Here is a 27,864-nt window from a genome sequence, read left to right on the forward strand (position 1 = left end):
GAAATATAAACACTAAAAACAGATGAAACATTAAAAAGAGATCAGATAATTTCAATCCAATGTTACAATTTACATAAATACATGTTTATCTTTGCGAGTTACAAGACTACACAAATAGTGAAATGTACATAATTAATGCTTCAATATTGAACCCAATTGATATCAAGATCTTTAAGATTGTACAACCATTTCTCGGTATCTTGAGAGACGTAAGGTTTATTATTCTTATTAACCGTTGAATTTAAATCGGCCTCAGTAGATTCAGTTCTCAGTATCGTGTTACCGTTGTCTTTACGAGAATTTAGCTGCCTGTTTGGATGTCTCACGTTCAATGCTAAAAGACGAGATACTTCGTGTAATCCTCCCCATTTCTCGAGCGCCCGAGCAATGTCATAACGACCTGAAACAACAGACCAAATGTTTCTCAGACCAATCCGATTGAGAAGAACACACAGAGCTTAAATTGAGTTTACTGTTTGTACCTGCTCGTTCGAAAGATTTTCTGCTCGGCATAAATGATGGATCCATTCCCCAACTCTGTTGAAATCTTCCTATCTGCAACCACATGCAGAGGGAGAAGCTCTTGTAAACACCATGGCAACAGTGGTTTTAATTTTTGAACATGTCTAGAAACTTTACCTCCTCTTGCAAGTTTTCGAGATTGTCCCAATATCCTTTCGGTTTTCGGTGTTTATAAGCAAGTGAAAGATTCATCATCAAAGCTATTCTCCTAAATCCACCCATTCTTGTAATGGCTTTTTCAATGTCAACTCTTCCATGTAACCGAAGCTGCTTCCTCATGGGCATGAATCCTTCTTGTCCATGTTCTGATATGAACTTGAGAATTTCTGATTTCAAGACTTCAATGTCTCTTTGTAGACCAGGAATCCTCCGTCTCTGCTTAGTTTGGTCTGAACCATCATCATTATTGTAAACTGTCTCAACTGATTTGGCACGAGATGAAGAACATGTTTCCTCTGAAACTTGACATGTCTCCAGTTTACATGACTCTGAAGATTTCTCTCCTCTTTTCTCAATGTAATCCCGGATAGCGCATAAATTTGACGGAAGATCTTCATATATAACCTGAAAAGATTCAGAGAAAACATTGTGGTTCCAATAAGAAAAAAAAAAGATTGCACTGAACTCAGTCAATTGTAAGCCAAACCTCTTCCATGATTGCTTCAGAAAGAAATGAATCTTTTCTCATTTTGGACTCCACGGTATACTTGAGAAGTGTGTGGTGACTTCCTAGTTGTTCAAAAATCCATTTCCCCTCTAGCGAGTCAAAGTCTCCTTCAACCTGTTCAAATCTGATTTCCTGCTCACGAATCTCATGCAAATCGAGAACAGCTCTTGCATGAAGCACCATGTAAAGCAGGCCTTTGCATCCTTCCTGAAAACAGAATTCAGTTTTAGTTATATAATTTCTTGAAATCAAGAAAAGAAACATTGGCTTTGGCCAGTATCAGAATTTTGATCTTCAAGACCAGACTAAATACAGAGCCTTTCTGAATCATGAAAGAGCAAATTATGAGTCATATTTTGGCAACCAAATTCTCTCTTCAGATTTTTCCAGTGTTAGTACCCAATACAAGTACTTGTAGAATGATTCCTTCTAGTCCTTGCCAAATTTGATTACAAGGTAACCGTGGATGAGAATGCTCATACCTGAAGTATTCGGACTTTATTGTTATCGCGTGACAAAATCTTGCTGATTGCCAAATTTGGAACTATCCTGATAGGTTCATGAACAATAAACGCAGAAGAACAAGAGATATATATAAGCCAACACAACAAATATTTGAAGAAGATTGACAAGAAAATCCTCCTTAAGGTCAGAACAGTGAAGCCCGGATATGATAAATATATGTGTTCGGTACTTACTCTGGAAGACTCTCATAAGACGTTAGAACTTTCCAAACTTCACAAACAGGAGCTTTAACTGTTATACTAGCAACGGCGCATCGGTGAACACCTCCATTTTCCTTCATCCAAGAAAAAAACCACTGACTCATAAACACAAAAGATGGGAAAACTTTTTTTTTTCATAGTATATAGAGTAAGTTTTGAGCCAAACTACTTACCAATAGACCATCAAATCTACGAAGATGAACTTCATCCACGGTGCAAGGTTTATCAAGCTTGCAGGCTTTTCCATACACTCCCCAATTGTTGTTCAATTCATTTGAATGAGCTAATGATCCAACACTGGAGGCAACAGATCTCTCCGTAGCAAGACTATCGAACTCAATACCATTAGAAGGGGCTGGCTGTGAAGATATTATACCCAACAAATCTTCTATTATTGACGGCTTTCCGCAATCTTTATAAATTTTCTCAGCTTGGCGAGCTACGGCCCGGAGATTTACAGGAAGATCTGATCTGATTATCCTCTCTAAGAAAATGGCAGGGAAGTTAAATCTTGGGATTACGTTTACTTCGTATGACAAGACAGTTCCTACGGACCTGGAGAAAGAGAAAAACAAATGTTTGGAACATAGATGGTTCCAAAATGATCCGTGGTTAGAAATGCATAACAGACTGTTTACAGAAAGAATTTCTCTGATACACATTTATAGAGGATTTAATTTAAATGATGATAGGATGAGCACACAAACTTCTTACGGGGATTAATGAGTGTACCTGATACCAGATTTCACAGACCACTTTCCCTCAAACTTTTTGAAATCACCATCTACCATAGAGAAGTGAAGCTCACGACCATTTGGCTAATAAGATAATAGGAAAAACTACATTAATAGAGATGTATGGATTGAGAAACAAATGTAATATAAGAACTCAAGAGTAAAGATTAACTAATTAACCAAACAACAAAACTACTTGTTACAAATAACATCTTGTTGTACCCTAAGTAACCAATGCAATGAGTGCAAAGCAGGCTGAAAGAGAACTCATTAGAACCATGGATATTTTCAAGAGTAAACCTCACTATGATTGTTTTTTCTAGAACTAATAAGAGGTTAGGAATAAGGATCTAGAGAAAGTGGGAAGCAGGCAACTCCTTATCAACCATGATTACAGATCATCCAGTGTAAAGGAAACCTCTTGATTCTTAACAAAAGCTAAGATATGCATAAAAAAAGAGACCACAGAATCCGGAAGAGTTTGCAGGTTTTAGACTCAATCCCAATCATTCAGCAAGAGAAAAGTAAAGGCTTAAGAGTGCTCACAGAATCTAGACACTCATGGAGATCAAGGACAACACGAGCCTCAATATGCCAATACAAGGCTCTTTGAAGGCCTCGTTGCTCCAGCCATATACGTCCTGGATGTGGACAAGGAATTCTTCCACTACAAGTTGAAACAATATACCATCAACAAAGAGAGGTAACTAAGCATGGAGATTCAGCATTCTCTTGGAGACGTATAGTCATTGTATTCAGTATAAACAATTTCAATGGCATGAACCAGATAACATAAAAATTGAATCTTTAGAGATTATTCAGAAGAATTCTGTAGATAAACACAAACAAAATGATAAGAATCTGAAAGAAAAAAGTGGGTATTACTGAGGGAAGTACCTCCAAACGAGATTGGGTATGAAATCAGCAAGTCGTTCATAATCAGTAAGAACATTCCAAACAGATTGAGAATCAGAATCGACCCAGATTTCGCCTCTTATCCTCCGTTCTCTCCACGAGATCACATCAACCTCACAACGCACTTTTCTCTCTCCTCTCTCGTCGAAACCTAATCCACTATCTCTCCTCAACCCGTTATCACCTCTACCACCGGCGCCGCTATGTCTCGTTCCATGGCACTTGGCGACCCCGCCGCCGATCCCGGAGGTGGAAATGGACGAGAATACTCGAATCCGAGAGGGAGATGGGAGCAACACACTTAAAAACACTGGTTCATTGAGGAAATTGATAGTGTGAACGCCATGAGAGAGATGTGGAAACTTGCTCACTGACATTAGCGAAAGGTGTTCGACGAAATGTGTCAGTGTAGAGGAAGAAGATACTGTTGCAGAGTGTTACATTACCGTTAAATATTCTCAGCCACCGGATTTTTTCTTATTTTATATATTTGATGTATGGTTGAAATTCACCTTTTGTTCTTCAATAGACATTATATTCGAAACCATGATTTAAACTTTATTGTTCCTCTGAAGTTTTGTATTTGCATTTTCATGTTACAAAAAATATTATAACAAGGAAACACAAACATAAACACCAACAAACAACAACAACAACAACAACAACAACAACAACAACAACAAAGACTTAGAAGACAAATGCAACAAGACTCTTAAACCAATATGATGGATGATGATCCAACACAGAGAGGAGAAAGAGAAACAAAGGAGACTCTTAAACACAAAACAACACAAGAGAAGCTAAAACACCAAACGAAACCAGCATCAATCACTGATGAGACTTATCCTTTACTCATCACTCACTCTCACTCCGATTTTCCAAGGTCTTCAGGAGCTGCTGCCACTTGAGGAGAAGGATGATAGTCCAGGGGGAAAAAGCACATCTTGCACTGTTTATCAACCCAGCTGTTCTCAAACGTGCACCTATCACAGAACCAGCGACTGCCTGGTTCATTCTCGTAACCATCAGCCTTCACTTCAGGCTTACCATCTTCCAGTTCCTTGATGAATCCATCGAAGTGGTTACCAGTGCATGTTGTACTGATTTCCAACTTGTGCTTATAGTTAGTGAAATCTTCAGGTGAGAGGGCTAGATGTATCAACTCATCAAGCTTCCCTTCGTGCATACAAAGCATTGTGCTCGCCAGAGCTCGGAGGTGTTTCAGGTACTGCTTCTTCGTGCTTTCGTACTCGATTATAGAGTAATCAAATACGCAACTCCATTTCAGTACCTGCCTGCACTGAACACTAAGCATCCCTGCTTCTCTTACTGTCCTAATGTCCAGCTCGGTCGCTCCGCAGTTCTCGATCAGTTTCGGAATGATTTTTTCCTCTAAGGCTCTCAGCTTGGACTTAGCCTTCTTCAATGCTTCATGACCTGCCTCCCACAGATTCAGGTGGAGAATCTGTGAGAATTCAACGGTAGAAGGACCCGCAGCTGGAACAGCGACTGGAGAACAATTCCAGTTCCCCTGATGCTGTTCCTCCGTGCGCAAGCAGATCCAACAGAAGTTATTACTGATGATGCATAACAGTCAAGAAAACATAGTAATGAGTTTAAAGATATAATATTTTGCACATGTTTTAAAGCTCAGAAAGAAACAAACCTGCAGATACAATTAATGAGTCTGTAATTAGGATCACCATTCTGCTGCACAGGAATCTTGCACTTGGGACAACTTTTGGTGTTTGTATGGATCCAAGAAATGCTTCTTGACTGATCCAACAGGTACGTCCACCAAATTGATGCCTTTTTGCAAGACACCGGACGGTGTGACTCGAGCCCGCATGTCCAACAGAAGGTATGGCCGCACAAACAGACCACACTGATGACATTATCTTCATTACCATCCTCCTGAAGCTCGACGGCGTATTCACAACCCGAAGCAGGACACCATTTGATCGTTGCCTTGTGGCACTCCATGAAGGATTCGAGAATATAATTCTCGTACATCTCCTTCACTGGCTCTGTGAGTTGCTCGATCGTATCGGGTCCAACAGAGGCGACACAGTCTTGGCTAAGGCAAGAGATGAGTCCTCTCTGCTCCTTGTTCTTCTTCAGAGCATCGCTGAGATATTCACTCCAGCAAGTTGTTGAAAACTTGTGTGAGCAAAAGGGCGTGGAGACTAAGTAATCTCCATCACCCGTCTCACGATCAGCTGAAGAAGAGTTGGAATTGAGAACTCGAGCCAACCCTAACTTCGCCAGAAACTTCTCCTTGTTGTCACCAAGAAGATCTGAAGCCTTAAACGAGTTCCATCCGAGACGAATTAGGATGACGGTTGCATCCGATTTTGACACCAAGAAGACTTCCGAGATCTGTTCAATTTCTTTCATCATCTTCTCACGGACTTGTGTTTTCGCAAGCACAGAGTATTTCTGACCATCGGCTTCCATGACTGCAGAACATAAAGATTCAGTTTTAAACCTAAAAGTTAACGAAAGAAGATAAAGAATGGATAAATTTTGTTAATCGATGGACGGGATTTTGTAGTTTTACTTACCTGCGGATTGAACGGGAAGAGTAAGGTTTACGGTAGCTTAGGGATCAAGGTAACAAAATCAACACAAGAAAGAAAACTCTGGTGATGAGTACATGAGAGACTACAAGCCAGCAACAAGTATTTATATACAAAATTGAAAAATATTACCTCATAAAGAATCAAGGAAAATATACAGCTATTATAGTAATCTAGATACTCTATATATTTTTCATTAATTTTCTGATTAAATTTAGTGAACAAACATGTTTTTTAGCAATTTGAAATAAGAACTTATTAACTTTTATTGAATAAAAGATAAGGTGAATCCAATTCAGTCAAACTATATTTTTCCTATTGACGCGTGTCATAAAAATTAAATTGTTATTAATATGAATAGATTTGTTTCCTATAATTACAATACGACATCGTTTCCTGTAACAACAATACGACGTTGTTTTGTCGTAACGATGAAACTAAATTCCAAATTTCAAAGTTTCGTTGTTATTACCAAACGACGTCGTTTTGTTGTTAGAGAAAACAATGTTATTTTCACTTAATGGATATGTTAACAAAAACTTAAGTTTGTTATAATGAGATCTGTTAACTCACTTAGTGTCATAGATCAACGAAAGTTTGATATTTATTTAAAAAGTCAACGTAACTTTAATATTTATTTCGTTTCGTCGAACGCTGAAGATTTAAATCAACGTTTTTAATAAATTAGGAATTTTAATGACATTCCAAAAGTTTTTTTTTAATTGCAAAATAGGCCTCCAGTTTTTAATATTTTCAAATTTACCTTATTTTTATAAAACTATCTAAAACCAAATGGATGTCCAAAGCTGATTGCATTGAACAACATAAATGGGACAAATGTGAAAAAGTCCCACATGAAAAAAAAAAAAAAAAGTCTAAAATATAAGTGAGGCTGTGTCTAGGCCCAAAATATTAGAACCTAAGTATACTAGAAAATCAGAACTGGACTCAAATTTGAGCCTAGATAATTAGATAGTAGGCTTTATAACCTATCTTTTTGGCTCATAAGTATTTTGAAATTTGTGGTCGAGTTAACCAACACACACAATCAACAACGTAGTCTTTTGTTTCCAGCTTCCTTATCCTTGATATGACCTTTGTGTCTCAGAGAGTCAATTTTATACAATGATATTCCAATAAAGGATACAAAGTGACACTCCCCATTTGTCTTTCATACGGAAGCGAATTAATCTCCAGAGCAAAACAAACAGAGATCAAGAACCAGACAAAACCTTGGTTAGATTGCTCTGAAGTAAAGCAATTGAATCAACAGCAGATTTAGCAAACCAACTGATTCTGACCATAAACCGGTGTTCATCAGTTGGTAGTCTAATCAAATACGCCAGTTTTCTCGCTGCGTGACCAATTGGACCTTCAAGTGTAAGCCCTTCAATGAAACTTGGCGATATAGCAGCATCATATCTTCCAAGAGTCATCATCTCACCTAGGTTCTGAAACCTGCAAACAAGATTAAACAGAGCTTAAACTTCTGTTTTCAATACACAGATCAGTAAAAAGTCTATTAGTTTTACCTGAATGGTAATAAAGGTCGGTTATTTATAGCTGCCCATATATTCCAGCCAGTAAAGTCTGCTTCTTGAAAAGCAACCTGAAATTTTTGATTGCCGTGTCACTCTGATTAAGTTATAGAACATGAATGTGTTCATATTTTGTAGCCTTTTTTCTCACCTGAGCTGTTGTAGGAAGAATCTTTCCGTTTGAGTCTCTTAGAGAAGACGAATCACCTAATGCAAATATCCGTGGATGTCCTTTAACACGGAGTGTCTCGTCTGTTTCCGCTTGTCCTCTAGCATTCAAAGGAAGGACATTGGGACCCGAGGGTTCTAATTTAGTAAGCAAAGGCTTAGCACCAACTGTCCATAACACTATATCCGCTTCAATAATTTGACTCTCTAATCCTCTTTCTGCAGGTTGAAGCTCTAAAAAATATCCTTCATCTTCTTCTAGGTTGCTTGCTCTCTTTATGGATTGAACAAGATAACCTAAGAGTAATTGGACTTTTCTCGACGTAAGGACCTAACCACAATCCAAAAGAACACTATTACCATCTTTTACTCTGTCTAGTCAAATGGAGGATGCAATTGGAATGAAAGTACCTTCATAGCCGCTTCTCTGTTCCCATCAGGGGCTGATGTTAGTATATTCTTTGATACGTTAATGGACTGCACTATTCCACGATCTTGCAGTCTCTCTGATATGGTAGCAGCCAACTCTACTCCTGCATAACCGCAGCCAACAACAGCTACTTTTATGGCAGATCCGTCTTTAAAATTCTTCCTCTCCAATTTACTCAGCTTTTCGTTAACCCTCTGCAATAGCATAGTGGAAGTCACGATTTAGTCAAAAAGGAGTGTATTTTAGAGGGTTAACGAAAAGCTGAACACTCAGTACATAGTGGAAGTCACAATTGCAAATCAGTTTCTGTATTTCATAAACCAATAAAAAAACAAACTGAACACTCTTAAATCTTACAATGGCATCTTCAAGAGTGTAGAATGGGAAAGCCAACTCCATTGCACCGGGAACAACATCGAGTTTAGATTCAGCGCCAAGAGCAAGAACCAACCTGGCTGTAGAAAAGAAAGAAAATGAGTCCAAATCTCTGAGTTAAATGTATGGTTTTATTGTACCACACACTATTAGAGTCTGTAGACAAGAGAAATGAGATAGATTGCATTGAGTTTTATGGGGCTTATGTAAACATAGTACCAATCGTATTCGATTTTAAAACCGCTTTCGAGCAAGACGGTTCCTCCAGTAACAGAAATCTCAGACCCATTAACTCCTAAATGGTCACAAGGAAGCAATGTTTTCACTCTATCTCGGAGAAATTGGATCCCCGTGTTTGTAAGCAAATCCGAGAAACGGGGAGCAATCTCCCACACATCAACTTCTGCAGATCAAAAGATTATGACACTAAATAACCACATAATAGTATCAAAAGACTAGTAGAGCATAAAGAAACTAACTTTACCTCCAGAGAGTAGTTCATACAACATGGGCTTGAACACAAAACGTTCGGATTGGTCAACCAAAACCACCTGATCAATACAAGAACATTAAAAAGTATTCAGAACAACAAGTATCTTGCAAACAGATTGCTATTAACTAGTAGAAACATCACCTGAGGCTTTTTGTCTTCAGGCCAAACAAGAGATTCTAATCTCAAAGCTGTGTACAATCCTCCAAAGCCACCACCTAGAATGCACACCCTTGGCCTCTGTAAAGAGAGAGCATATACATGATTAAGTTACGGGATCAGCAATTGAACTTTTTCTATCTCATACATCGTTCTAGAGAATTACGAACCTTGTTATCAGGCCATGAGTAAGTCCTTGGAGCTGTTTCATTATCAGAAATCTCTGTGGTGCCACTGTTGTTTGTCACTGCTCTCGAAAGATACAACATAGGGGAGTTTCTCGTTGAGTTCCAACGAGAAGAGAGATTGAATCCGGAAGTTCTTGAGGCTAATGAAGCTTTACTAGTCAGTCTCGTTGCCCCATCTGAAACACATTGAGACAATAACACCAAAAGTTTCAATCTTCATCTAGAATATCATCTTTACTAATCAAGCTTTCAAAAGTTTCACACTTGGATCTAAATTTTACTAATTGTCCGGAAAACCCCAATCGGAAATTGGATTCGACGATTTAGAGTAGAACAGAGACAAGAATCGACTTGAACAATATAACGAAACTGGGTTGGGGAGAAGAATAACGTACAAGAGAAGGGTATGAGAGAAGATACAGAGGAGAGAACGGCCATTGCTGACTTTATATATCGCCGGAATGTTTGCCGGAGATGGAAGTGATATTTTTTGAGGCGTCTCGTTTCTTATGGATGTTTTGGGTTCCACGCTCTCTACAATTTGGACAAACGTTTGGTCTGACGGACTTATGATAAAAGGACAAAACGCTTCCACTGCCAAACAGACGCGGTTGAGACTAGCGTGCGATTGTCGAAAAATGCGATGCGGTTAAATAAATATTTACATAGCGGTAAAAATCACAAATATTTCATGATTCTGTTAACCACAACTATATTGTAAAATTTATGCGCCAAAATTTGGACTTTTTCGCTTCCCATTTTTCTCTAGGCACTGAAAAAGTCACAACTGATGTGAGTTCTAGCGATATCAAATTCTAGATTTTTGCAAAGATCATCTATGATATAATACAGTGGTGAATTTGAAAGATCAGATTCGCTTGCTTTTAATCTGTTTTAGTGGGAATCTCAACAGTTTTTATTTATCCAAAAAACTGAAAAACTGCAGAAGAAAAAGAACAATCTACACTTTTCAGAAAACGAGTGGTTGGTGTTAGTGGCAAAGAAGAGAACTATCACTAAAATCACTTACATCAGTTACCAAAAAAAGTAAAATAGATTAAGAAAGTAAATGAAACCCAGAAAATAAAAAAACAGTCCAAACAAAAATCTGAAACGGAAGCTCAGAGAGACAAGGATGAGATTTTTCTCTTCCTTTGATAAATCCCAATACCTAATTCCCAAATTCCCTTACTTTTAGGCGCCGAAAGATAGAGAGAAACATAGATACGCATTGGTTTTTTCTTTTTTGAAGATTCTCGCTTCTTACTACATGTGTATCAATCGATCTCTACCCAGATTCTCCGGAGGTACTTATTATTGATTCGTTTTAGCTCAAAGTTCGTTTAATTTCTGTCAAAAATTTGGCATGCGTTTGATCTTGCTTCTTACAATGACAGATCTTTTTCTTCCTTCTTTTGCTTTGTTCTGTAAAGTTAGATCAATCATGTTTTAGTTTTCTGTTTTGAGTTTATCATGTTTTAAGGCAGTGTAACTCATGAATGAGAGCAACCCTTTTGTGAAAGTGACGATTTTGTTGTCTTATGAGTTTTAAAAGTCTTTAATTTATTCATCAGTGGGAGTTTGGTGGAATCCTTGTTTGAAGCTTTTTAATTGAGTTAATGGTGTCTTCTTCTACATTATTGATATCTTTTCCGTTACAATCTACTAATAAAAATGTAATTTTTTTGATTCGCAGACATCTTTTCTTTGTGATGTCTTGAAAGCTTTTTTAGTGGTTATTCTCATGATCTGATAGGTTGGTTTGATCTTATTAATTTATATATTGTTGTTACGTCTTATTCGCTTCTTGTTAGACATTTCTTCTTACTTGTGTGATGCAGAAAGACTCTTTGATGCTTCTTTAAGCTTGACTCTTTTTCTTGTCTATCTTTTGCTTCCCCTGTTTTCTTGTGTTTTCTCTTCAATAACGGTTTTGAGATTATGCTGAACCTGGTGGTTTCGTATGTTTTTTAAATGCAGGAGCTTTGAGTCTTGTCGTATAGATGCAGTGAAGGTCCTTTGTTAGATGGGAAAACTTGTTCTTGAGTTGTCAAAAGGTATTTTCTATGTTTTTGGAGTAGAACTGTTTACAAGGAAGCAGCCAATATGGAGTTTGATTTTGGAGAAATGTTTTTAGTGTTGTTGTGAAGAAATATCAGTTTTGATTGTTTTTGGATTTGATGGGTAAAGAGAATCAGTTGGAGACTACCGATTGTGGAGTCAGTGATCACGGTTCTCCACCTATCAAGAATGAAGAACATGAGGCACCACGTTACAGTTCAGACAAAGACACGGGTTTACCAACTTGCCGTGTATGCCAGTGTGCAGAATCTGATAGAAGAGGAGATGCTGCTTTAGGGTTTTTGGGAATTACTCCTCCGGTTTCAGAACCTCGTAGAAGCAATGCGGGTGAAGAAACCGTTGATCAGAGAAGCTCGGTTGTCAAATCTAGCGGATTCATCGAACTGATAAGTCCTGATGGAGAAGTTTTTGTTTGTGCAAACGACGATATAGAAATGGGAGCGTGGCAGCATCGAGATAAGTTGCTAGAACTTGGATGTTCTTGCAAGAATGATCTCGCTTTGGTACACTATGCTTGTGCATTGAAATGGTTTGTCAACCACGGATCAACTGTTTGTGAGATATGCGGAAAAACCACGGAGAATATAAGAACAGTTGATTTCAACAAAGTGGTTATCGCCTTAAAAGATTACGCAGCGCTAAGAGAAAGAACAGCGGATGGAGATCCAAATCCTGTAGTGGTTAACAACAACACCAGTTCGTCAGGGATTGATCCTGATGCAGTTGCAGCCATTCGAAGGCAACGACTTAGTGAGATATCGTTATGGTTTGGTCCTCATTGTTCAACCAACAACAACAATAGTAGTAATTCCGCTGCTGCAGGGACGGCTTCTTCTCAGGTTACATCTGAACAACCTGTGGGTATAGTAAACTTTGATATCTTGCCTATGGAAAGCCGTGCGACTAAATGGGCGGTGGAAGGTACCGGAATACTACTTGCAACCGGATTACTCACAGTTACTTTGGCTTGGCTCATTGCTCCTCGTGTCGGAAAGGTATGTATGTAAATTGATCACACTTTGATTGTCTCATAATCCTGTGTGTTCAGAATGTTAAAGTCTGATATGATGGATCTTTTACTTTTGCTCAGAGAACTGCAAAGAGTGGTCTACACATACTTCTAGGTGGTCTCTGTGCTTTAACAGTAGTCATCTTCTTCAGATTCGTAAGTAAAAATATCATTTTCTTTGTTCTTGAAATCTATGATGATCAATGAATGAATGAGAAAGTGATTAAGAAACAATGGAAAAAAACAGGTTGTGCTGACAAGAATCAGGTACGGACCAGCACGTTACTGGGCAATATTGTTCGTCTTCTGGTTTCTTGTGTTTGGCATTTGGGCTTCACGTTCACACGCTTCTCACTCCTCCACATGATAAATTCTCCATCATCCTTCAAGACACAAAATGTACTCTTTTTGGTCTCTGTCAATATCATGTACGTTATTCTCTTTCAAGACACAAAATGTACAATTAATTACTCTTATCAAAAAGAAAAAAAGGGGTGAAACTGAATGTTATCATCTCACAACAAAGTCTCTTGGTCGTATTTATTTTTGTATTATGTTAGTTTAGCAAAAAAATTCATCTCACAACAAAGTCTCAAGTTTTTACGTAACACGCGAAAGTATTCATGATTGCCTCTTTTATTTTTGTGTCATTGTGCTTGCATTTCTTAGAGAGAAAAAAAAGTGTAAGATACTGTGTTCAATTTTGAAGATTGGCTAAACAATTTAACTAAAAGACACAATTATTTATGTTTGGAACCATTAGACTCGACACTGTATCAAAACTAGAAAACAAGATCCAAAGTCTTTAACATTTGTTGGATAGCAAAATAATGGTAGATATTAAGTCATTAGTCAGTGTACAAGGCAGAAGCGCGTTAACTTGGAATTTAGTTGGTGAGTCCGATGATTCACTCTATTTCTGTATATATACAGACCATTTGATGCATTTTAACAAAGAGAATCAGTTAATATGTCTAAAGAGAAATCATATGTAATTGCTCTTCTTCTATCTTTGCTTCTCTGTCTTTCTTTTCAAGTTGGTGTCTCTGAGGCCAACTACAACGCAGGTCTGGTATATATAATTGTCTATGCATATTTTTATCTGTTCAAGTTATCACATTATTTTTGAAAGAATCCTGAGGAAAGCTCAACCAAATATAGCTCGAATGTTTTATGATATTTTTGATGGTAGTTTTGGAAAACAAAACCTACAAGTGTGTATAATGTTCAACATTTTTTCTAGTTACTACAAGGTACTCGGATTCTCCTCGATGCGCCAATGGATCTTCTGCAAGTCCACCAACAAGTAAGTTTATGAGCTTCATAACCAAATATTTCGAGTAGACTGTTCTATATATACAACTTTAATCCTATAAAGTTCAACACTAAGTTTTGTACGATCTGGGGCATATTGTTACAGGACACTGTCCAAGGGGGCGTCCCCGTCCTCCTACACCGAGAGTAGCGGTGCACTCTAACTCAACCAAAGGAAAAGGCCCATAAGTGATGAAATTATTTTATGTCTCAACACTATGATTTTTGTATTTAGTTTGATGTAAAATTTACAGGCCAAAGAGATCCAATCTTTGTAAATCAGATGATTACATTAAAGAAACAAATCAAAAACAGATTAAAACAAACAAAAAAAAAAAGTTTCAAATTTACGCAAGGAAAAATATATCGTCAGTCATCAACATCAAATATTGCAGAATCCGTAGAGGTGCGTTCCTGAAATCCAATTGAGGAAGTCTCAGCTCTCTTACTCTACACGACCCGTTTCCTTCTCGGGTCATGATCCGACCAGTATACACTTTCCTAAACAGATACACTGAGCTCACTCCGTTGGTAGTAGATTCCGGCGTCGGATTCTCTTTCGTTTTGTAAATTGTCCATCCTTTTGAAGCCAATGCATTCGAAAAACTCTCCATCGATCCGATTCGCTTGTTGGCGATTTTTGAGAAGAGTGAAACGGAGCAGCAGTCCCAGTTGCTAACAGATCCGGAGGAAGAGGGAGATGTTTCTACGGTGGTTGCGGAGAAGACGAGTTTGAAGAGACCGTTGGAGAGGGAGACGAAGGATCGGAGATGAGAGAGCGATGAGGCAGAGAGAGACGGGAAGGAGAGCATTACGGCGTCGTTAGGAAGAGACCACGAGAGAGACGACGATAGCGAAGCAGAAGACGACCATGTCGAAGGATGCGATGAAGAAGAGAAAGGTGACGGCGATTTTGATTCTGGCGATGGGAATGAGAAGATGATGTGAGAGAGTGATGGTGTTGGGTACATATCCATACCTAGATCTCTCCCGATTGTTGCTAATCGGTATGTATCTGAGATCAATTCTCGTGTTGGAACGAAGTATAGCAATGGGGTTTTCGAATTTCTCGTCTTGTTGTTATCGGATCTCGATCGGGTTTTTGATTGCTTGTAGGAGCTTAGAATTTGCCGGATACTGGTTTCTCCGTCTTCATCAACGTCGTCTGTATCGCCGGAATTATGAGTGAGATTGAGAGTCTCGTGGAGAAGAAGAGATCGAGCAAGCTTTAATGGAAGCATTTCCGATTTCTGATCTCTCGTCTTCTTCGTTCGTTGTTTTTGCTTTTTATTTCCCCTTTAGGGTAGCTTTACTTGAACCAAACATAACCCATCGGTTTAAATTAAAGAACATACTCTATTTGGATCGGTTTATTCCGATTTCATTTGGTTCAATTCGATATTAGTTTGGCTTGTCCCATAACATGTTTGTTACTTCCCCGAGGTTTAAGCGCCGACTCTGTGTACACTGCAGAGCTTCGATTCTTCTCCAATGGCGGCTTCTGCTACATTAATGTCTATGGTTTGTAACTATTGCTTCTTATCTTCTTCGTTTCTATGTAATTTATCATGCTCTTTCACTATTCCGCTTATTTTCAAGGTTTTCTTAGTTCCGTCAGCATTTATCAACGTGTTTGTGATTTAGGTTTCAAATTGGGTTTGAAATCACTAATTTCTTACTTACAAAAAGTTTCTATTTCGGTGATTCAGTGTTTTCTGATGGTAGTTTTTATGGATCTGTATACTCCTCTAAGTCTCGTTGGAAAATTTGTACGATCATGTAATGTTTGAGTTGTTCATAAGTTTAATTGCTTGATTCCACAATTTTGAGCACTTGTTTATGCATTGAATCTGACTGAATGTTAACTATGAACAATTTTTGTTGACGAACAGGCACATGAAAGAAAAGTTGAGAATCTGAGAGGTTTTATGGTGAATTTGGCGAATTCAAGAGACTTTTCCCTTCCTGAGACTAAACTCTTCCAACAGAAATTCTTGGATCTGTGTTTATCCCGTACTCCTGATCATCCCACTTATTCCGCTGTATGTATGAAATTATAACATCTATTATGTGCATATACACACATACATATCTCTGCTGTGTTCTTATGACTGTATACATTTGTTTCAGATGATATTTATTGCTATCATGGATTTGAATAAAGAAGGTGGCGCAAGTGAAGATGCTATATCTGAGTTTATAAAGTCGAAATACAAGAACTTGCCATTTGCTCACACGAATTTGCTTAGTCATCATTTAGCTAAGCTTGTGGAGAAAAGAGAGATACTTTGTGACTGCAACAACGACTGTTACTCTCTCCCGGGTGAGAAGAAGACTGTTGCTTCCACTGATGTTCAGAGAAAGAGCGATCTGATAACAGTGAGAACAAATGATCAGCGTGCGGCGGATGAGGTTATGACTTGCCAAAACAAGGAAGAAAGTGTTGAAATTTTGAAGTCTGGGGATCCTAAGGTTGTTTTGTTGGAAGAACAGAGTTTGACTAAATCCCGAACCGGCTCCAAACGTAAAGCATGTTGTGTCATTAACGTCATTGAAGTAATGGACACAGAAGATAATGGATTCAAAGCAGGTTTAAGGGATTCGACTGTTCAAATTCCTAGGAAAGAGGGAGTTGTTGAAGTAGTAGATGTAGAAAATAGTGAGAATGAAGCTAGGATTGAAGCAAACAGTAGAGGAGGTGAATTATATGAAGTGGCTGTTCTATATAAGCAGAATGATGTGTTGATGGAAGAGTCGGGTAAAGAAGCAATGGAAACAAGCTCAATAGTGAGAAAAGCAAAACTGCGCAGAACATCTAACACAACGAAAGAAAATGTGGAAGTCACGAGTGAAGCATATAAAAAACTTTGGGAGTGCCAAACCGAAGCATGCAGCAATATCATTGCTCTAGAGTAAGCTCTGATCCCTTTTGTTGCCTGTTTTTCTATTCATCTTTGAATTAGCTTAATGATTTTCATGTTTCTCTTTGGGGTTGGAAAAATAGGAAAATGCTAAAACAGTGCAAAGAGAAAGACCAGCAGAACAAAGCTGTTTCAGAAATTGATGATGTTTCTCGTTTGCCTTTATCAATGGTGAGGACAAAAATCCCTGTTACGTCATGTCACTGATATGTTTTTGAGCTGATGAAAAACAGGTTCTGAATGTTTTTTTGTTGTCTCCTTTTCTTTATCCACAGGAAAGCTGCAGAGAACTGTGGAAGGCTGCCCAAAAGTTACAAAGCCAGCTCTCTGAGATCATCGATTCATGTGATGAAACCGTGGTTCCATATTCTGTATCTCCAGGATGTGAACTCGAAGGTATAAGCAAAGGATTATGCAAAGAGGATCCCAAAATGAAGACTCCTCGTGGGAATAATGGATCTGAAAAACCCTCCACACAGCTTGAACAGAAGGAAAGAGAGAAGTCTTCCAAAAAGAAACCTCAGGTCAAGAAAACGAGAATCAAAAGTCTCAGAGACATAGGAATAACAGCTGTGAGGAAATCGCCTCGATTCAGCTGATGATACTCATCAAAAAATGCTTCCGGAGAGCATGATATCTCATAAAGGTTAGGTTGTTATTTAATATCAGTATCTACATAAGTGCAACATCTTGAAGAATTTGAATATAAATTTTTAGTTTTCATATAAACTTCTCATGAAAGAACAAGAATGTGCCTGCTAATGAGACATTGATGCTAAAAGCTATTAACATTCTACAATCTTCTTTTACTACTAAGAGCCAGGGATGAGTTGAGATGAGACTCTTCTCTCTGGCACATCACAGTACTACTAGCAAACACCTTTTTTGGTCTCTTCCGTTTTTACCCCTGTGGAGCAAAACTCCAATTCAAGAATGGTTTCTGCTCAGGCGGATCCTGGAAGGAAGTGAAATAATCAGACTGATACAAGAACTGAGGGACAAAAGCGTCAGGCTGCAACAACTCCATGGAACTACCAAACATTGAAGTATCAAAAGCTTCCAAAGCATCCTCAAGCTCTCCCCATTTAGGCTCGCTCTGAACCTCCAAAACATCCGGTGACACCACGTGACCGTGACCACCTGAGCTGCTGGAATCATCCTCTTGCAATGTCGGGTAAGTCGAGTCTGATGTATCAAAAGGTGATGATGACTGTTCAGCCATTGTCGTGGTCCTCGGCTTCTCATCCGCGGGGAAATACTTCTCCATGGTTCCTTTCTTGTTGTATATTCGACATAAAACCCAATCATCAAGCTGTACAGCAAAACCCACCACAACAAAGTTAATAATCTAAATCATCATTCACGAAAAGATGATACATAAGTTAATAAGAAACAGAACTTACTCGTAGGTTGTTCTTTTTGTTAACAGAAGCTGATCTATCAACATTAGCGAGACGATACTCATGCATTATCCAATTGGTCTTAATCCCTTTTGGAGCTTTCCCTGCGTAGAAGACGAGTGCTTTCTTGATACCCAACGTCTTCGGTTTACCAATCGGTTTATCTGCTCCGGTAGCTTTCCAATAACCGGTTCCTGCTGCCCGGTTAGGACGCGAACCGTTTGGGTATTTCCGATCTCTAGGTGAGAAGAAGTACCACTCTTTCTCTCCGTACAGAGACATCTCTGAAAGAAGAACAAACATCTCAATAAACAACGATTCTCGAAGACACATGATTTCGCGAAAAATAATTAGAAGAAGCCCATAGGTGTACCTGGAAGCTCCCAAGGATTGAACTTGTAGAGATCAATCTCGGCGATAACCGGAGCCGAGATCTGCTCGGAAGCACATTTCCGGCACAAGTAGAATTTCACAAGCTCCTCGTCCGTTGGATGGAATCGGAACCCAGCTGGTAAATTTAGCTCCGACTTCATTCTCTTCTTCTTGTCTGTTGCTCTTGGAAAAATCTCTTCTTCGTTGGTTGAAAATTCAATTTCAGCTGGATCTGGATTTTTTTTGGGTTTTCTTCGTCTGCTCAAGATTGTAATCGAGGATATGTGAGTGAGGCGACGAAGGTTTTATAAGGACGAAAATCGCCGAAATGTTTTAATTAATTTAAATTGAAAAAACACAAAAAACAGAAAAGAGATGACACGAGGGGATTTTCAAGCACGTGCGGCAAAACAGACCGTTTTCTTTTCTACGCTGACCGCAGCCAGCTGGATATATACGTGGCGTAATATTATTGGATAGTCGACTTAGATGTTGTCATTGCTTGCGTCACTTAAACCTTTTGTGAATTGTTGACCGACTTTAGACCATCTCCATTGGGAAAGAGAGTGTAGAAAGTTTCTTACTTGAGAAACTTTGAGATACTTTACAACCCATCATGACAATTCTCATCTTACTATTGGTTCAATTTTTTAACAAAAATACTTTTTTAATTAAATAATTAAATTATAATATAATATTAATATTTTTTTTGTTTGAGAAATTTTGTGGATTTCTCGTAGATGGAAATGCCTTTATATGTCAAACCGTAATCTCCTGCTTCTCAGTGTAGCTTATCGCTTTTGTTCCTTTACTTACCACTAAGATTTACCACTAAGATTTAAAAAGAAAAATCTCAGCAGCCACTACTTTTTTATGATATTGAAATTGACACATTATTGTAACCTTGCTGAAGATAAGTCAGCATTTCTTGGGGCGGAAGTTGTAGTTTTGACTGGTGATTGGACAGTTTGATGAAACTACGGTGAGCATCTCCGCAGCTGATTAATTTCCTTCTTCAGGCGAAGCTTTGCGTCATGATGGATGACGTCATTTAAAGTTGCAATCGCCAATCATAGTCACTAATTATAAATACTCTCGACTAATAATACTACATTCACATAAATAAAAACATTGGAGTTCGCAAAGAAAGCGTTTGCGCTTTAGTTTGAGTTTCCCCGTTACATAAAAATATGTGTTAAGGACAACTATTTAACCACTAGCTTAATCCTTAATTAAGTACCCATTGAGCCGCTTTCATTACAGACTTAATTTATAATTCATAAGTTTGATTCACTAGCAAATAATGCCCATGAATCCTCTTCTATTTTAAAATCTTTAAATGTAAAGTTGAGGTAGGTGTGTATGCAAGCATGACGTGGGCTTGTTCCCCGTTTTATGATCATCATCACTTACGTTTTCTATCATATTATAAACTAATTATGATCGATTCAACGTAATGTTTTATAAGATCATGGTCTTTTCCTTTTACTATTAAAAGTCCCTTAGTAGCCAAATTAATTATAATACGAAATATTTGTGGTCAAACATGACTTTTTGTTGTTGTCAATAAGGATTCTTTATCGATATAAGAATGCAAGTTATATAAGTCGTATCATTTCATACACATCTTTTAGGCTTTTAGCTAAATAATTTTCGTGCACTGACGACTTCATTTTTTTCTGTCGTTTTAGATGATAACAGTCAAGTCTAGAATAAAAGATATGACCACTAATATTAAACCAAAAAAAGAAAACAAGAAAATATATAAAAGACATCGTAACGCATGATTTGTTCCTATTATAAAATTCAGATCAATTGGATCTGGACTTGATCTGAATTTTTATGATAAAGAGAGAAATCGACTTTATAGTTTTTTTGCAGTTGTTTGTTAATTTAGTCGCGGTGTGAATTGAAATAGGAAGCTTCGTGGAGCTTGATGTTATAGCTGCCGAACTTGACCCAAATTATGCAAATATAATGTTTTGGTGATGGATTATTACCTTTATGTTTTGTCGTTTCTAGAAATTTACATTGGAATATACTTGAGAATTTGGATAAGGAGGAGACAACTTGGGACCTCATTGTCGGAACTTAGAACCTATCGTTAACAACAATTAGTATCACATATACTACATACTATTCTCTATTCATATGACTACTTGTCTTATTCTTATGTGCGTGCGTATGACAAAAGTCTTACTATATAACATTCGTTTGAAACCGTGCATATATTGTAGTTAATTCTAGCATTTTAATTGGAATGTTTGAGTAGTGAATTATAAGTTTATGATAGATTTCTCCAACCTTCCGAGTTTCTAAATCGAATTTACTCAAAGCTCATACCTCTTATAATCGTGTGTAATAAACAACTTGCAAAGTTTCTTCAAAAACCAAACTACTTGCTAATTGCAAAAAAAAAAAATCAAATAAATACATCCATTTGTCACACCATTTTGTCCCTCTCTCTCAATCAATTCGTCACCGCAACTTAAAAACATCGGCCCAATTTGTCTTTCTCGACACAACAACTTAGGAAATAATGGGTCACGTTTGGGCCTTAATTTTGGGTCACTTACGGAAAACGGTTTCGGTTAGCTGGAGATCAACATCCAATCCGAATTCATTGTTAAATAACTTTTATCCTTACGGAAAACGGATCGGTTAGCTGGAGATCAACATCCTCCTAGAGACTGAATGATCTGACAATTTCCTCAGCGTGTCCATGTTCATGGAGCTCAACAAGTATTTTCTTTAACCTGCGGGCGAGACCAGTGGTTTCCGTATCGACCAGTCCCGAGGCAAACCTTTTTCTCGAGTATTCTTCCAAGTGTCAGAGTACAATCCACAAGGGGTTGCAGCAGATGACTGAAAAATCAAATAAAACATGCATGTGAGTATGCATCAAAGCAAAGTTGCAACACAAAGTGGTAATGTCCTAATCTGAGATGTGGATATCATGGGGAACCAAATGAAGATAGGTTAATGATACTTTGGACGTGCGTAGACCCGTTTTTTTTTGTTTTGTTTTAATGTAGACACACATCTTAGTTTCTCACTCTCACGTTGGCAATCGTATCAAAACAGTAGCTTAATTTTTCATGCAGACTGATTGTTATAACTGAAATGGGACATACTATGCGACATCACAAGCTCAATTTCACAGCCCTGGACTATGAGTAACCTTGATGTGTGCGAGTCAAAGCAAATTTTCTGATGTTACTGTTCAAAGAGATTAAAGTTACCTGTGGGTTCTTGTGACACTTGGTCCAGTCCATACTCCAGACAAAGAAGCAACGATCCTTTCAGTTTTTGTCACAGCATCATGGATATTTGATTCTGATGCAATGCTTCTGACATGAGGTAAAACTTTTCCAAACAAAAGGTCACTCAGAGCCAACTTCTCCAAGACCGGAAGCTCCATGACGTCTTTCCACATACAAATATTTCTCATAAGACGGACTGATGTCCCAAACCTATATGCTGCAACTTGTGGAGCATTAGGTACATCCTTTGATACCTGAGGATCCCATGTTGGAACCTGGAGAACAGAGAAAAAGATCAGAGGATATCACTAGTCCAGTAATCTCATAACAGACTAAAAGGGATTTATTAGGAAATTAGCAAGAGAAATTCAAAGTCATACACTAATAGCTATAATGGCTTCAACAAGGCGAGCATGAATAGCAAGAGAAAGTTCCGCTAGGGCCTCACTCGAAGGAAAAACATATCTTGCCACCAAGCTTGTAGCAGCAACAACATTTCTCGTCTCCCTGGTGCTAAGTATATCCCAGCAACGAACTATCCGATGGTGCAAAATGGGAACCGCAACATATTTCACTAGCTCAGATACAAAGTTGGGATTAGTACAAACTGGTGTAGAACCACACACAATCCTAGAATGAAACAGCAGTCCATGCCTGGAGATCCACAAATAAATCGCAAGTCAGACCACTTGCAAAAAAGCAAAGAAAACACAAATTAATGGCAAGTGAGATCACTTGCAAAAATGGAAACAAAACAATGGGTTTCATTAGATGATATGCTTAAGAGATGGTGCTGAAAAGGTGAAGTGTGTGTTTGACAATGAAAGTTTGGATAATTAGGAAAAAGTTGGAAAGCGCTAGCTAGCTAGTAGCTTTACCAATTCATGTCAGAGAAATCGACATCCTGATGAAGAGGATCCCATCTCAAAAGCTCCAGTCTTAGATAAGGTGAATACATGGAAGGAACGGTCAAAGACGTGTAAGCAGCCCGGAAAGCAGGTGAAGGGTGTCGCGCACCCCTTTTAAATATCGACTTCACCCTTGAAAGCTCGGAGTACACCACAGATGCATCACTAAAGATTTTGTCGGCACGCTGAAGTAAGCTATCTCGTGCCTCCTCATAAGCTGAAGTCTCACAGTCACTCTCATCATCGGTGCTTGAGTCTCCTTCTACTATCAGGGAATATCCATCAACCTGCTTTCTCTATTCTAGAATAGCTGAAGCATGTCTTTCAGTAATTACCTTCATCTGATCTTCAATTGCCGTGATTAAGTAACCGTTTTTCTGCGAAAGAAAGAAGATTGACAACAGCCGTTTGATGGAAATGAAAGCACCAGATACACAGACAAATGCAACACATATTCCCTTGGAAAAGGACAAAAGTAAAAGAGCAGGCAGAAGAGGAGTACCTGCATAAAGTTGCGGAAAACAGATTTGAAGTCACTGATTTCCTGCAAAGAGGCATACTTGTAAACAGGAGCAGATGGACAACTTTCAGCAGCTGCGATGCTCATAGTCAAATTCTCATCAGGTTCCTGGATCATCAGAAACCAAATTAGATAGAACAATAAATAGAAAGAAGGCAAGTTCAAAGAGCAATACCTTAGCAAGCTCCTCTGGTCTCCCGGCATACATCTGCGGTTGCTCCTGTGGCATACGCGAATTCACTCTTTCATCATAAGCATTGCATATTCTATCAAGCGCAGCCATCTTATCATCAGCTGTTTGCGGCATCGGACAGACGAAGACATAAGACAAACCATCCATACCAATGCTGCGCACTCGCTCACCGTTGAATACTATCTCCATGGGCCTCTCATCCTGACTATGTTCCTTCAAACGCTGCTGCATCTGCTCTTGCGTATAAAATTCGTCCCCCCTTGATAAGTCGAGCAGCCAAGAGGATTTGGCATGGTCTCTGCCCTTCGCATCGTCGTCGTTCTTCGTGGGAATGGCCGGGAGCTTTCTACGTTTCCACGGGTAAAGATCAGAAGAGGAAGGTTTCGCCGGGTAAAGATCAGAAGAGGAAGGTTTCGCCGCGGCGGTTGCATCTTCACCGTCGATTTCATCGTTACAGCGACGCCGGTAATTCCTAGGTTGCTTAGTTCCCATTCTCTCTCTAAAATTAGGGCTCGAAATGAATTGTTGAACAAGATAGAGATCTTTTTCTGATCCCCGTCGAACATTTATTCAAGGCCAAAAAAAGCACACGGGAATTTAGAGTACCAATACATATCAAAACCTAATGGGCTTTGAATGGTTGCATGTGTGTGTTTATTTCTGATATGCAAAGCGATCGATAGTCTTTTCCATACAAGTGTAAACTGTAAACAACGTAATTAAGCATAACAATACAACTCTTTCTTCTCTTTTTTTTTGTAAACACAAAATAAAATTACATCAATTCATGCTTTTCCTAGTTCATCTGACATTTTCCAAAATTCATGTTCCATTGAGTCCCTAATACTTGTTCATATTCATATTAGGGTACATGAATAAAAGTTATCATTCTTGAAACTACTAAATTTTCATAGTTTATTTTTCTTCTTTTCGTTTCACTTTCGAACAAAACACTACGCGTGGCATTTGCAATGAATTCCACATTATATGGAATAACACCATGATGAACATTCTACATATATAATTATTATGTTTAAGCACTTAGACAGCATAAATTCTTTCTAATTATATAAATCTAACCTTGTTACATTGTACATCTATAAATTACTTGAAGAAATAACGAGTTCTATTTCTTTTTAAAAATTAAAAATACTATACCATATCTCAGTGATTAAGTTGAACCAAAAGGTACGGAGGAGAAACAAGCATTTGATTCTTCCTTATTTTATTTTATTCATCTCTCACTAATGATGGTGGAGAAAAAAAGAAAATACCTAACAAACAAATATATATTGTCATACAAAAATATTTCTATATTTTTAGTTAATTAGTTTATATTCCTCACTTTTCAGGGCTTATATAAGAAAGTGAGCAAACACAAATCAAAATGCAGCAGCAAATACTATCATCACCCATCTCCTTAGTTCTATTTTATAATTCCTCTTCTTTTTGTTCATAGCTTTGTAATTATAGTCTTATTTCTCTTTAAGGCTCAATAAGAGGAGGTACTATTACTACACTTCTCTCTACTTTTACTTGTATTTTAGCATTAAAATCCTAAAATCCGTTTTAAATTCAAAAATAAACTTAGAGATGTTTAATCTCGATTCGGTTTTTCGGCTTTAGGAGAATAATTATATGAAATTAGTATGGATATCTTTACTAGTTTCCATTCAAATGATTCTGATTTCAATCTAATACTCTCACTCTTTAATTAAACTATATGTAGTGTAATTTCACACTGTTAAATTTCTACCATGTCATGTATATTAGAGTTGCATAGAAAATTGTAAAACATCCATTTGAATTCGAATGAAACAAAATGTTTTAAAATAAAATTTTGGTTTTTAAAAGAAAAATCTAAAACTGAATTATATCGTTTAACCAAGTTGTAAAAGTCATAAAACGTAGTATCTTGTAAATCGCTCTTCCACGGTCCAAATAGACTTCTAGTAATAAACAAGTAAAACTAATTTTGGTTTCTTACTAATTTTCACAGATGGGTGAAACCGCTGCCGCCAATAACCACCGTCACCACCACCATCACGGCCACCAGGTCTTTGACGTGGCCAGCCACGATTTCGTCCCTCCACAACCGGCTTTTAAATGCTTCGATGATGATGGCCGCCTCAAAAGAACTGGTCACGATTTAAAACATAACAAAAATACATGTCAAACTTATGTTTCTTTCATTGTTTTATAAACGTAAATGCTGAAACGCAAGACAAAAATGCGGTTTTGCTCCAGGGACTGTTTGGACCGCGAGCGCTCATATAATAACTGCGGTTATCGGATCCGGCGTTTTGTCATTGGCGTGGGCGATTGCACAGCTCGGATGGATCGCTGGCCCTGCTGTGATGCTATTGTTCTCTCTTGTTACTCTTTACTCCTCCACACTTCTTAGCGACTGCTACAGAACCGGCGATGCAGTGTCTGGCAAGAGAAACTACACTTACATGGATGCCGTTCGATCAATTCTCGGTAACAAATACTCTGTTTTTCTCACTCTGTTTTTGGCTCTGCTTTTTGTTTTGAGTATTGAAATGCTCTGTTTTCTTGTAGGTGGGTTCAAGTTCAAGATTTGTGGGTTGATTCAATACTTGAATCTCTTTGGTATCGCAATTGGATACACGATAGCAGCTTCCATAAGCATGATGTGAGGTCTTTTCTTTCTTTTTAAAATCTTCTTACACAAATAACGAAACGAAGGAAAGGTTTTAAAATTTGGGTAACTTGGATGGATCATGCAGGGCGATCAAGAGATCCAACTGCTTCCACAAGAGTGGAGGAAAAGACCCATGTCACATGTCCAGTAATCCTTACATGATCGTATTTGGTGTGGCAGAGATCTTGCTCTCTCAGGTTCCTGATTTCGATCAGATTTGGTGGATCTCCATTGTTGCAGCTGTTATGTCCTTCACTTACTCTGCCATTGGTCTAGCTCTTGGAATCGTTCAAGTTGCAGGTGAAAAATAACTACGAAAGACTCTTATAAGCTTCACGAGAATTAAAAAAAAAGCTAAATCTTGATGTGAATTGTCTCAGCGAATGGAGTTTTCAAAGGAAGTCTCACTGGAATAAGCATCGGAACAGTGACTCAAACACAGAAGATATGGAGAACCTTCCAAGCACTTGGAGACATTGCCTTTGCGTACTCATACTCTGTTGTCCTAATCGAGATTCAGGTAAACAAAAGAAAGCCTTCTTTCCACAGAAGATTCAAAAAATTTCTATAACCAAAAATGAGAAGATTCATTTTTAGGTTAAGAAACACTTTCTTTGCACACAAGTTTCAATTTTTCAATTAAATTTTTGATTCTTTTTGCTCTGTGTAATTAGGATACTGTAAGATCCCCACCGGCGGAATCGAAAACGATGAAGAAAGCAACAAAAATCAGTATTGCCGTCACAACTATCTTCTACATGCTATGTGGCTCAATGGGTTATGCCGCTTTTGGAGATGCAGCACCGGGAAACCTCCTCACCGGTTTTGGATTCTACAACCCGTTTTGGCTCCTTGACATAGCTAACGCCGCCATTGTTGTCCACCTCGTTGGAGCTTACCAAGTCTTTGCTCAGCCCATCTTTGCCTTTATTGAAAAATCAGTCGCAGAGAGATATCCAGACAATGACTTCCTCAGCAAGGAATTTGAAATCAGAATCCCCGGATTTAAGTCTCCTTACAAAGTAAACGTTTTCAGGATGGTTTACAGGAGTGGCTTTGTCGTTACAACCACCGTGATATCGATGCTGATGCCGTTTTTTAACGACGTGGTCGGGATCTTAGGGGCGTTAGGGTTTTGGCCCTTGACGGTTTATTTTCCGGTGGAGATGTATATTAAGCAGAGGAAGGTTGAGAAATGGAGCACGAGATGGGTGTGTTTACAGATGCTTAGTGTTGCTTGTCTTGTGATCTCGGTGGTCGCCGGGGTTGGATCAATCGCCGGAGTGATGCTTGATCTTAAGGTCTATAAGCCATTCAAGTCTACATATTGATGATTATGGACCATGAACAACAGAGAGAGTTGGTGTGTAAAGTTTACCATTTCAAAGAAAACTCCAAAAATGTGTATATTGTATGTTGTTCTCATTTCGTATGGTCTCATCTTTGTAATAAAATTTAAAACTTATGTTATAAATTATAAAACCGTGTGTTTTCAATTCTATATCAAATTATAGTAGTTTGTACTTTGTAGTGTTGGTTGTTTCTTGTTCAAGTGATTATTATGAATGAGTTAGGTGTCGACATATACATGGTGATGGTAAAATGGAATTTGAATCAAAGTGAGACACTGACATTTCAATGATTTGATTTATAAAGGAGCAATTTGGATGGTTTAGCATGAAAGAGAATCTCCTCAAATAAGTATAATTTAGCTGTCCACCCAAAAA

General features: G+C 38.1%; 10 protein-coding genes and 1 long non-coding RNA gene across 20 annotated transcripts; 4 read left to right on the forward strand and 7 right to left on the reverse strand.

The window, feature by feature from the left end:
* Positions 1-12: 12 nt before the first annotated feature.
* Positions 13-4,135, reverse strand: AT5G08720 (polyketide cyclase/dehydrase/lipid transporter). The gene is made up of 10 exons (NM_147852.4): positions 3,546-4,135; positions 3,195-3,315; positions 2,647-2,732; positions 2,088-2,469; positions 1,888-1,988; positions 1,672-1,738; positions 1,169-1,396; positions 640-1,086; positions 483-555; positions 13-400 (listed from the first exon to the last, which is right to left on the reverse strand). Exons 1-10 carry the CDS (start codon positions 3,938-3,940, stop codon positions 141-143), a joined length of 2,160 nt encoding a protein of 719 aa, NP_680157.1. The 5' UTR covers positions 3,941-4,135; the 3' UTR covers positions 13-140.
* A 163-nt stretch (positions 4,136-4,298) lies between these two features.
* On the reverse strand, positions 4,299-6,020 carry ARI16 (IBR domain-containing protein; the record flags this gene model as incomplete). The annotated part of the gene is made up of 2 exons (NM_147853.2): positions 4,299-5,140; positions 5,230-6,020. 2 exons carry the CDS (start codon positions 6,018-6,020, stop codon positions 4,429-4,431), a joined length of 1,503 nt encoding a protein of 500 aa, NP_680158.1. The 3' UTR covers positions 4,299-4,428.
* Positions 6,021-6,956: 936 nt separating this feature from the next.
* NDC1 (NAD(P)H dehydrogenase C1) lies at positions 6,957-10,139 on the reverse strand. Its single transcript, NM_120955.8, has 10 exons — positions 9,886-10,139; positions 9,473-9,666; positions 9,288-9,383; positions 9,138-9,204; positions 8,873-9,056; positions 8,636-8,729; positions 8,260-8,472; positions 7,832-8,179; positions 7,675-7,751; positions 6,957-7,600 (listed from the first exon to the last, which is right to left on the reverse strand). The coding sequence occupies exons 1-10, from the start codon at positions 9,926-9,928 to the stop codon at positions 7,357-7,359; spliced, it is 1,560 nt and encodes a 519-aa protein (NP_568205.6). The 5' UTR covers positions 9,929-10,139; the 3' UTR covers positions 6,957-7,356.
* Positions 10,140-10,418: 279 nt separating this feature from the next.
* AT5G08750 (RING/FYVE/PHD zinc finger superfamily protein) lies at positions 10,419-13,171 on the forward strand. 10 transcript variants are annotated; one of them, NM_001343031.1, is made up of 6 exons: positions 10,515-10,797; positions 11,187-11,246; positions 11,471-11,547; positions 11,681-12,567; positions 12,663-12,737; positions 12,829-13,142. In NM_001343031.1, the coding sequence occupies exons 3-6, from the start codon at positions 11,517-11,519 to the stop codon at positions 12,946-12,948; spliced, it is 1,113 nt and encodes a 370-aa protein (NP_001331925.1). In that variant the 5' UTR covers positions 10,515-10,797; positions 11,187-11,246; positions 11,471-11,516; the 3' UTR covers positions 12,949-13,142. The 10 variants fall into 10 exon arrangements, with proteins under 10 accessions (NP_001331929.1, NP_001331931.1, NP_001078548.1 ...); NM_001343035.1 differs by having other exon boundaries at positions 10,419-11,246; positions 12,829-13,171; NM_001343037.1 differs by having other exon boundaries at positions 10,419-10,797; positions 11,471-12,567; positions 12,829-13,171.
* Positions 13,172-13,461: 290 nt separating this feature from the next.
* AT5G08760 (uncharacterized protein) lies at positions 13,462-14,222 on the forward strand. Its single transcript, NM_001085080.2, has 3 exons — positions 13,462-13,648; positions 13,825-13,887; positions 14,002-14,222. Exons 1-3 carry the CDS (start codon positions 13,552-13,554, stop codon positions 14,082-14,084), a joined length of 243 nt encoding a protein of 80 aa, NP_001078549.1. The 5' UTR covers positions 13,462-13,551; the 3' UTR covers positions 14,085-14,222.
* Positions 14,223-14,242: 20 nt separating this feature from the next.
* Positions 14,243-15,172, reverse strand: AT5G08770 (topoisomerase I damage affected-like protein; the record flags this gene model as incomplete). Its single annotated transcript, NM_147854.3, has 1 exon — positions 14,243-15,172. Exon 1 carries the CDS (start codon positions 15,134-15,136, stop codon positions 14,243-14,245), a length of 894 nt encoding a protein of 297 aa, NP_680159.1. The 5' UTR covers positions 15,137-15,172.
* A 172-nt stretch (positions 15,173-15,344) lies between these two features.
* Positions 15,345-17,611, forward strand: AT5G08780 (winged-helix DNA-binding transcription factor family protein). Its single transcript, NM_147855.5, has 5 exons — positions 15,345-15,416; positions 15,788-15,937; positions 16,026-16,807; positions 16,900-16,987; positions 17,092-17,611. The coding sequence occupies exons 1-5, from the start codon at positions 15,387-15,389 to the stop codon at positions 17,413-17,415; spliced, it is 1,374 nt and encodes a 457-aa protein (NP_680160.2). The 5' UTR covers positions 15,345-15,386; the 3' UTR covers positions 17,416-17,611.
* Positions 17,454-19,163, reverse strand: ATAF2 (NAC (No Apical Meristem) domain transcriptional regulator superfamily protein). Its single transcript, NM_147856.4, has 3 exons — positions 18,590-19,163; positions 18,220-18,500; positions 17,454-18,128 (listed from the first exon to the last, which is right to left on the reverse strand). The coding sequence occupies exons 1-3, from the start codon at positions 18,747-18,749 to the stop codon at positions 17,718-17,720; spliced, it is 852 nt and encodes a 283-aa protein (NP_680161.1). The 5' UTR covers positions 18,750-19,163; the 3' UTR covers positions 17,454-17,717.
* Positions 19,164-20,610: 1,447 nt separating this feature from the next.
* Positions 20,611-20,815, reverse strand: AT5G01605. Its single transcript, NR_142522.1, has one exon. It is a non-coding gene; the product is annotated as an other RNA (long non-coding RNA).
* A 172-nt stretch (positions 20,816-20,987) lies between these two features.
* On the reverse strand, positions 20,988-23,964 carry AT5G09210 (GC-rich sequence DNA-binding factor-like protein; the record flags this gene model as incomplete). Its single annotated transcript, NM_001343038.1, has 7 exons — positions 20,988-21,453; positions 21,831-22,126; positions 22,232-22,505; positions 22,730-23,046; positions 23,095-23,217; positions 23,262-23,387; positions 23,455-23,964. 7 exons carry the CDS (start codon positions 23,962-23,964, stop codon positions 21,324-21,326), a joined length of 1,776 nt encoding a protein of 591 aa, NP_001318515.1. The 3' UTR covers positions 20,988-21,323.
* An 862-nt stretch (positions 23,965-24,826) lies between these two features.
* AAP2 (amino acid permease 2) lies at positions 24,827-27,761 on the forward strand. The gene is made up of 7 exons (NM_120958.3): positions 24,827-24,977; positions 25,472-25,613; positions 25,720-25,953; positions 26,035-26,128; positions 26,223-26,437; positions 26,518-26,657; positions 26,812-27,761. Exons 2-7 carry the CDS (start codon positions 25,472-25,474, stop codon positions 27,466-27,468), a joined length of 1,482 nt encoding a protein of 493 aa, NP_196484.1. The 5' UTR covers positions 24,827-24,977; the 3' UTR covers positions 27,469-27,761.
* Positions 27,762-27,864: the final 103 nt, after the last annotated feature.

The sequence above is a fragment of the Arabidopsis thaliana genome, chromosome 5 (assembly GCF_000001735.4).
Source record: "Arabidopsis thaliana chromosome 5, partial sequence".
NCBI classification, from domain to species: domain Eukaryota; kingdom Viridiplantae; phylum Streptophyta; class Magnoliopsida; order Brassicales; family Brassicaceae; genus Arabidopsis; species Arabidopsis thaliana.

Excerpts from the sequence above, each read along its gene's own strand:
- AT5G08720 (NM_147852.4), bottom strand. The coding sequence starts at position 3,940 with ATGTCAGTGAGCAAGTTTCCACATCTCTCTCATGGCGTTCACACTATC. Across the intron at positions 556-639 it reads TCGAAAACTTGCAAGAGGAG|ATAGGAAGATTTCAACAGAG; the intron begins GTAAAGTTTCTA and ends ATGTGGTTGCAG. Across the intron at positions 401-482 it reads AAAATCTTTCGAACGAGCAG|GTCGTTATGACATTGCTCGG; the intron begins GTACAAACAGTA and ends CTGTTGTTTCAG.
- NDC1 (NM_120955.8), bottom strand. The coding sequence starts at position 9,928 with ATGGCCGTTCTCTCCTCTGTATCTTCTCTCATACCCTTCTCTT. Across the intron at positions 9,384-9,472 it reads ACTCATGGCCTGATAACAAG|AGGCCAAGGGTGTGCATTCT; the intron begins GTTCGTAATTCT and ends CTCTCTTTACAG. Across the intron at positions 7,601-7,674 it reads CGACCTTTATTACCATTCAG|GTTTCAGAACCTAGGTGAGA; the intron begins GTAAAACTAATA and ends TCTTGTTTGCAG.
- AT5G08750 (NM_001343033.1), top strand. The coding sequence starts at position 11,517 with ATGGGAAAACTTGTTCTTGAGTTGTCAAAAG. Across the intron at positions 12,568-12,662 it reads TTGCTCCTCGTGTCGGAAAG|AGAACTGCAAAGAGTGGTCT; the intron begins GTATGTATGTAA and ends ACTTTTGCTCAG. Across the intron at positions 12,738-12,828 it reads TAGTCATCTTCTTCAGATTC|GTTGTGCTGACAAGAATCAG; the intron begins GTAAGTAAAAAT and ends GGAAAAAAACAG.
- AT5G08760 (NM_001085080.2), top strand. The coding sequence starts at position 13,552 with ATGTCTAAAGAGAAATCATATGTAATTGCTCTTCTTCTATCTTTGCTT. Across the intron at positions 13,649-13,824 it reads TGAGGCCAACTACAACGCAG|TTACTACAAGGTACTCGGAT; the intron begins GTCTGGTATATA and ends CATTTTTTCTAG. Across the intron at positions 13,888-14,001 it reads TTCTGCAAGTCCACCAACAA|GACACTGTCCAAGGGGGCGT; the intron begins GTAAGTTTATGA and ends ATATTGTTACAG.
- AT5G08780 (NM_147855.5), top strand. The coding sequence starts at position 15,387 with ATGGCGGCTTCTGCTACATTAATGTCTATG. Across the intron at positions 15,938-16,025 it reads ATCATCCCACTTATTCCGCT|ATGATATTTATTGCTATCAT; the intron begins GTATGTATGAAA and ends CATTTGTTTCAG. Across the intron at positions 16,808-16,899 it reads AGCAATATCATTGCTCTAGA|GAAAATGCTAAAACAGTGCA; the intron begins GTAAGCTCTGAT and ends TTGGAAAAATAG.
- ATAF2 (NM_147856.4), bottom strand. The coding sequence starts at position 18,749 with ATGAAGTCGGAGCTAAATTTACCAGCTGGGTTCCGATTCCATCCAACG. Across the intron at positions 18,501-18,589 it reads CAATCCTTGGGAGCTTCCAG|AGATGTCTCTGTACGGAGAG; the intron begins GTACACCTATGG and ends TTCTTCTTTCAG. Across the intron at positions 18,129-18,219 it reads ACAAAAAGAACAACCTACGA|CTTGATGATTGGGTTTTATG; the intron begins GTAAGTTCTGTT and ends TTTGCTGTACAG.
- AAP2 (NM_120958.3), top strand. The coding sequence starts at position 25,472 with ATGGGTGAAACCGCTGCCGCCAATAACCACCGTCACCACCACCATCAC. Across the intron at positions 26,438-26,517 it reads TGGAATCGTTCAAGTTGCAG|CGAATGGAGTTTTCAAAGGA; the intron begins GTGAAAAATAAC and ends GAATTGTCTCAG. Across the intron at positions 26,658-26,811 it reads TTGTCCTAATCGAGATTCAG|GATACTGTAAGATCCCCACC; the intron begins GTAAACAAAAGA and ends CTGTGTAATTAG.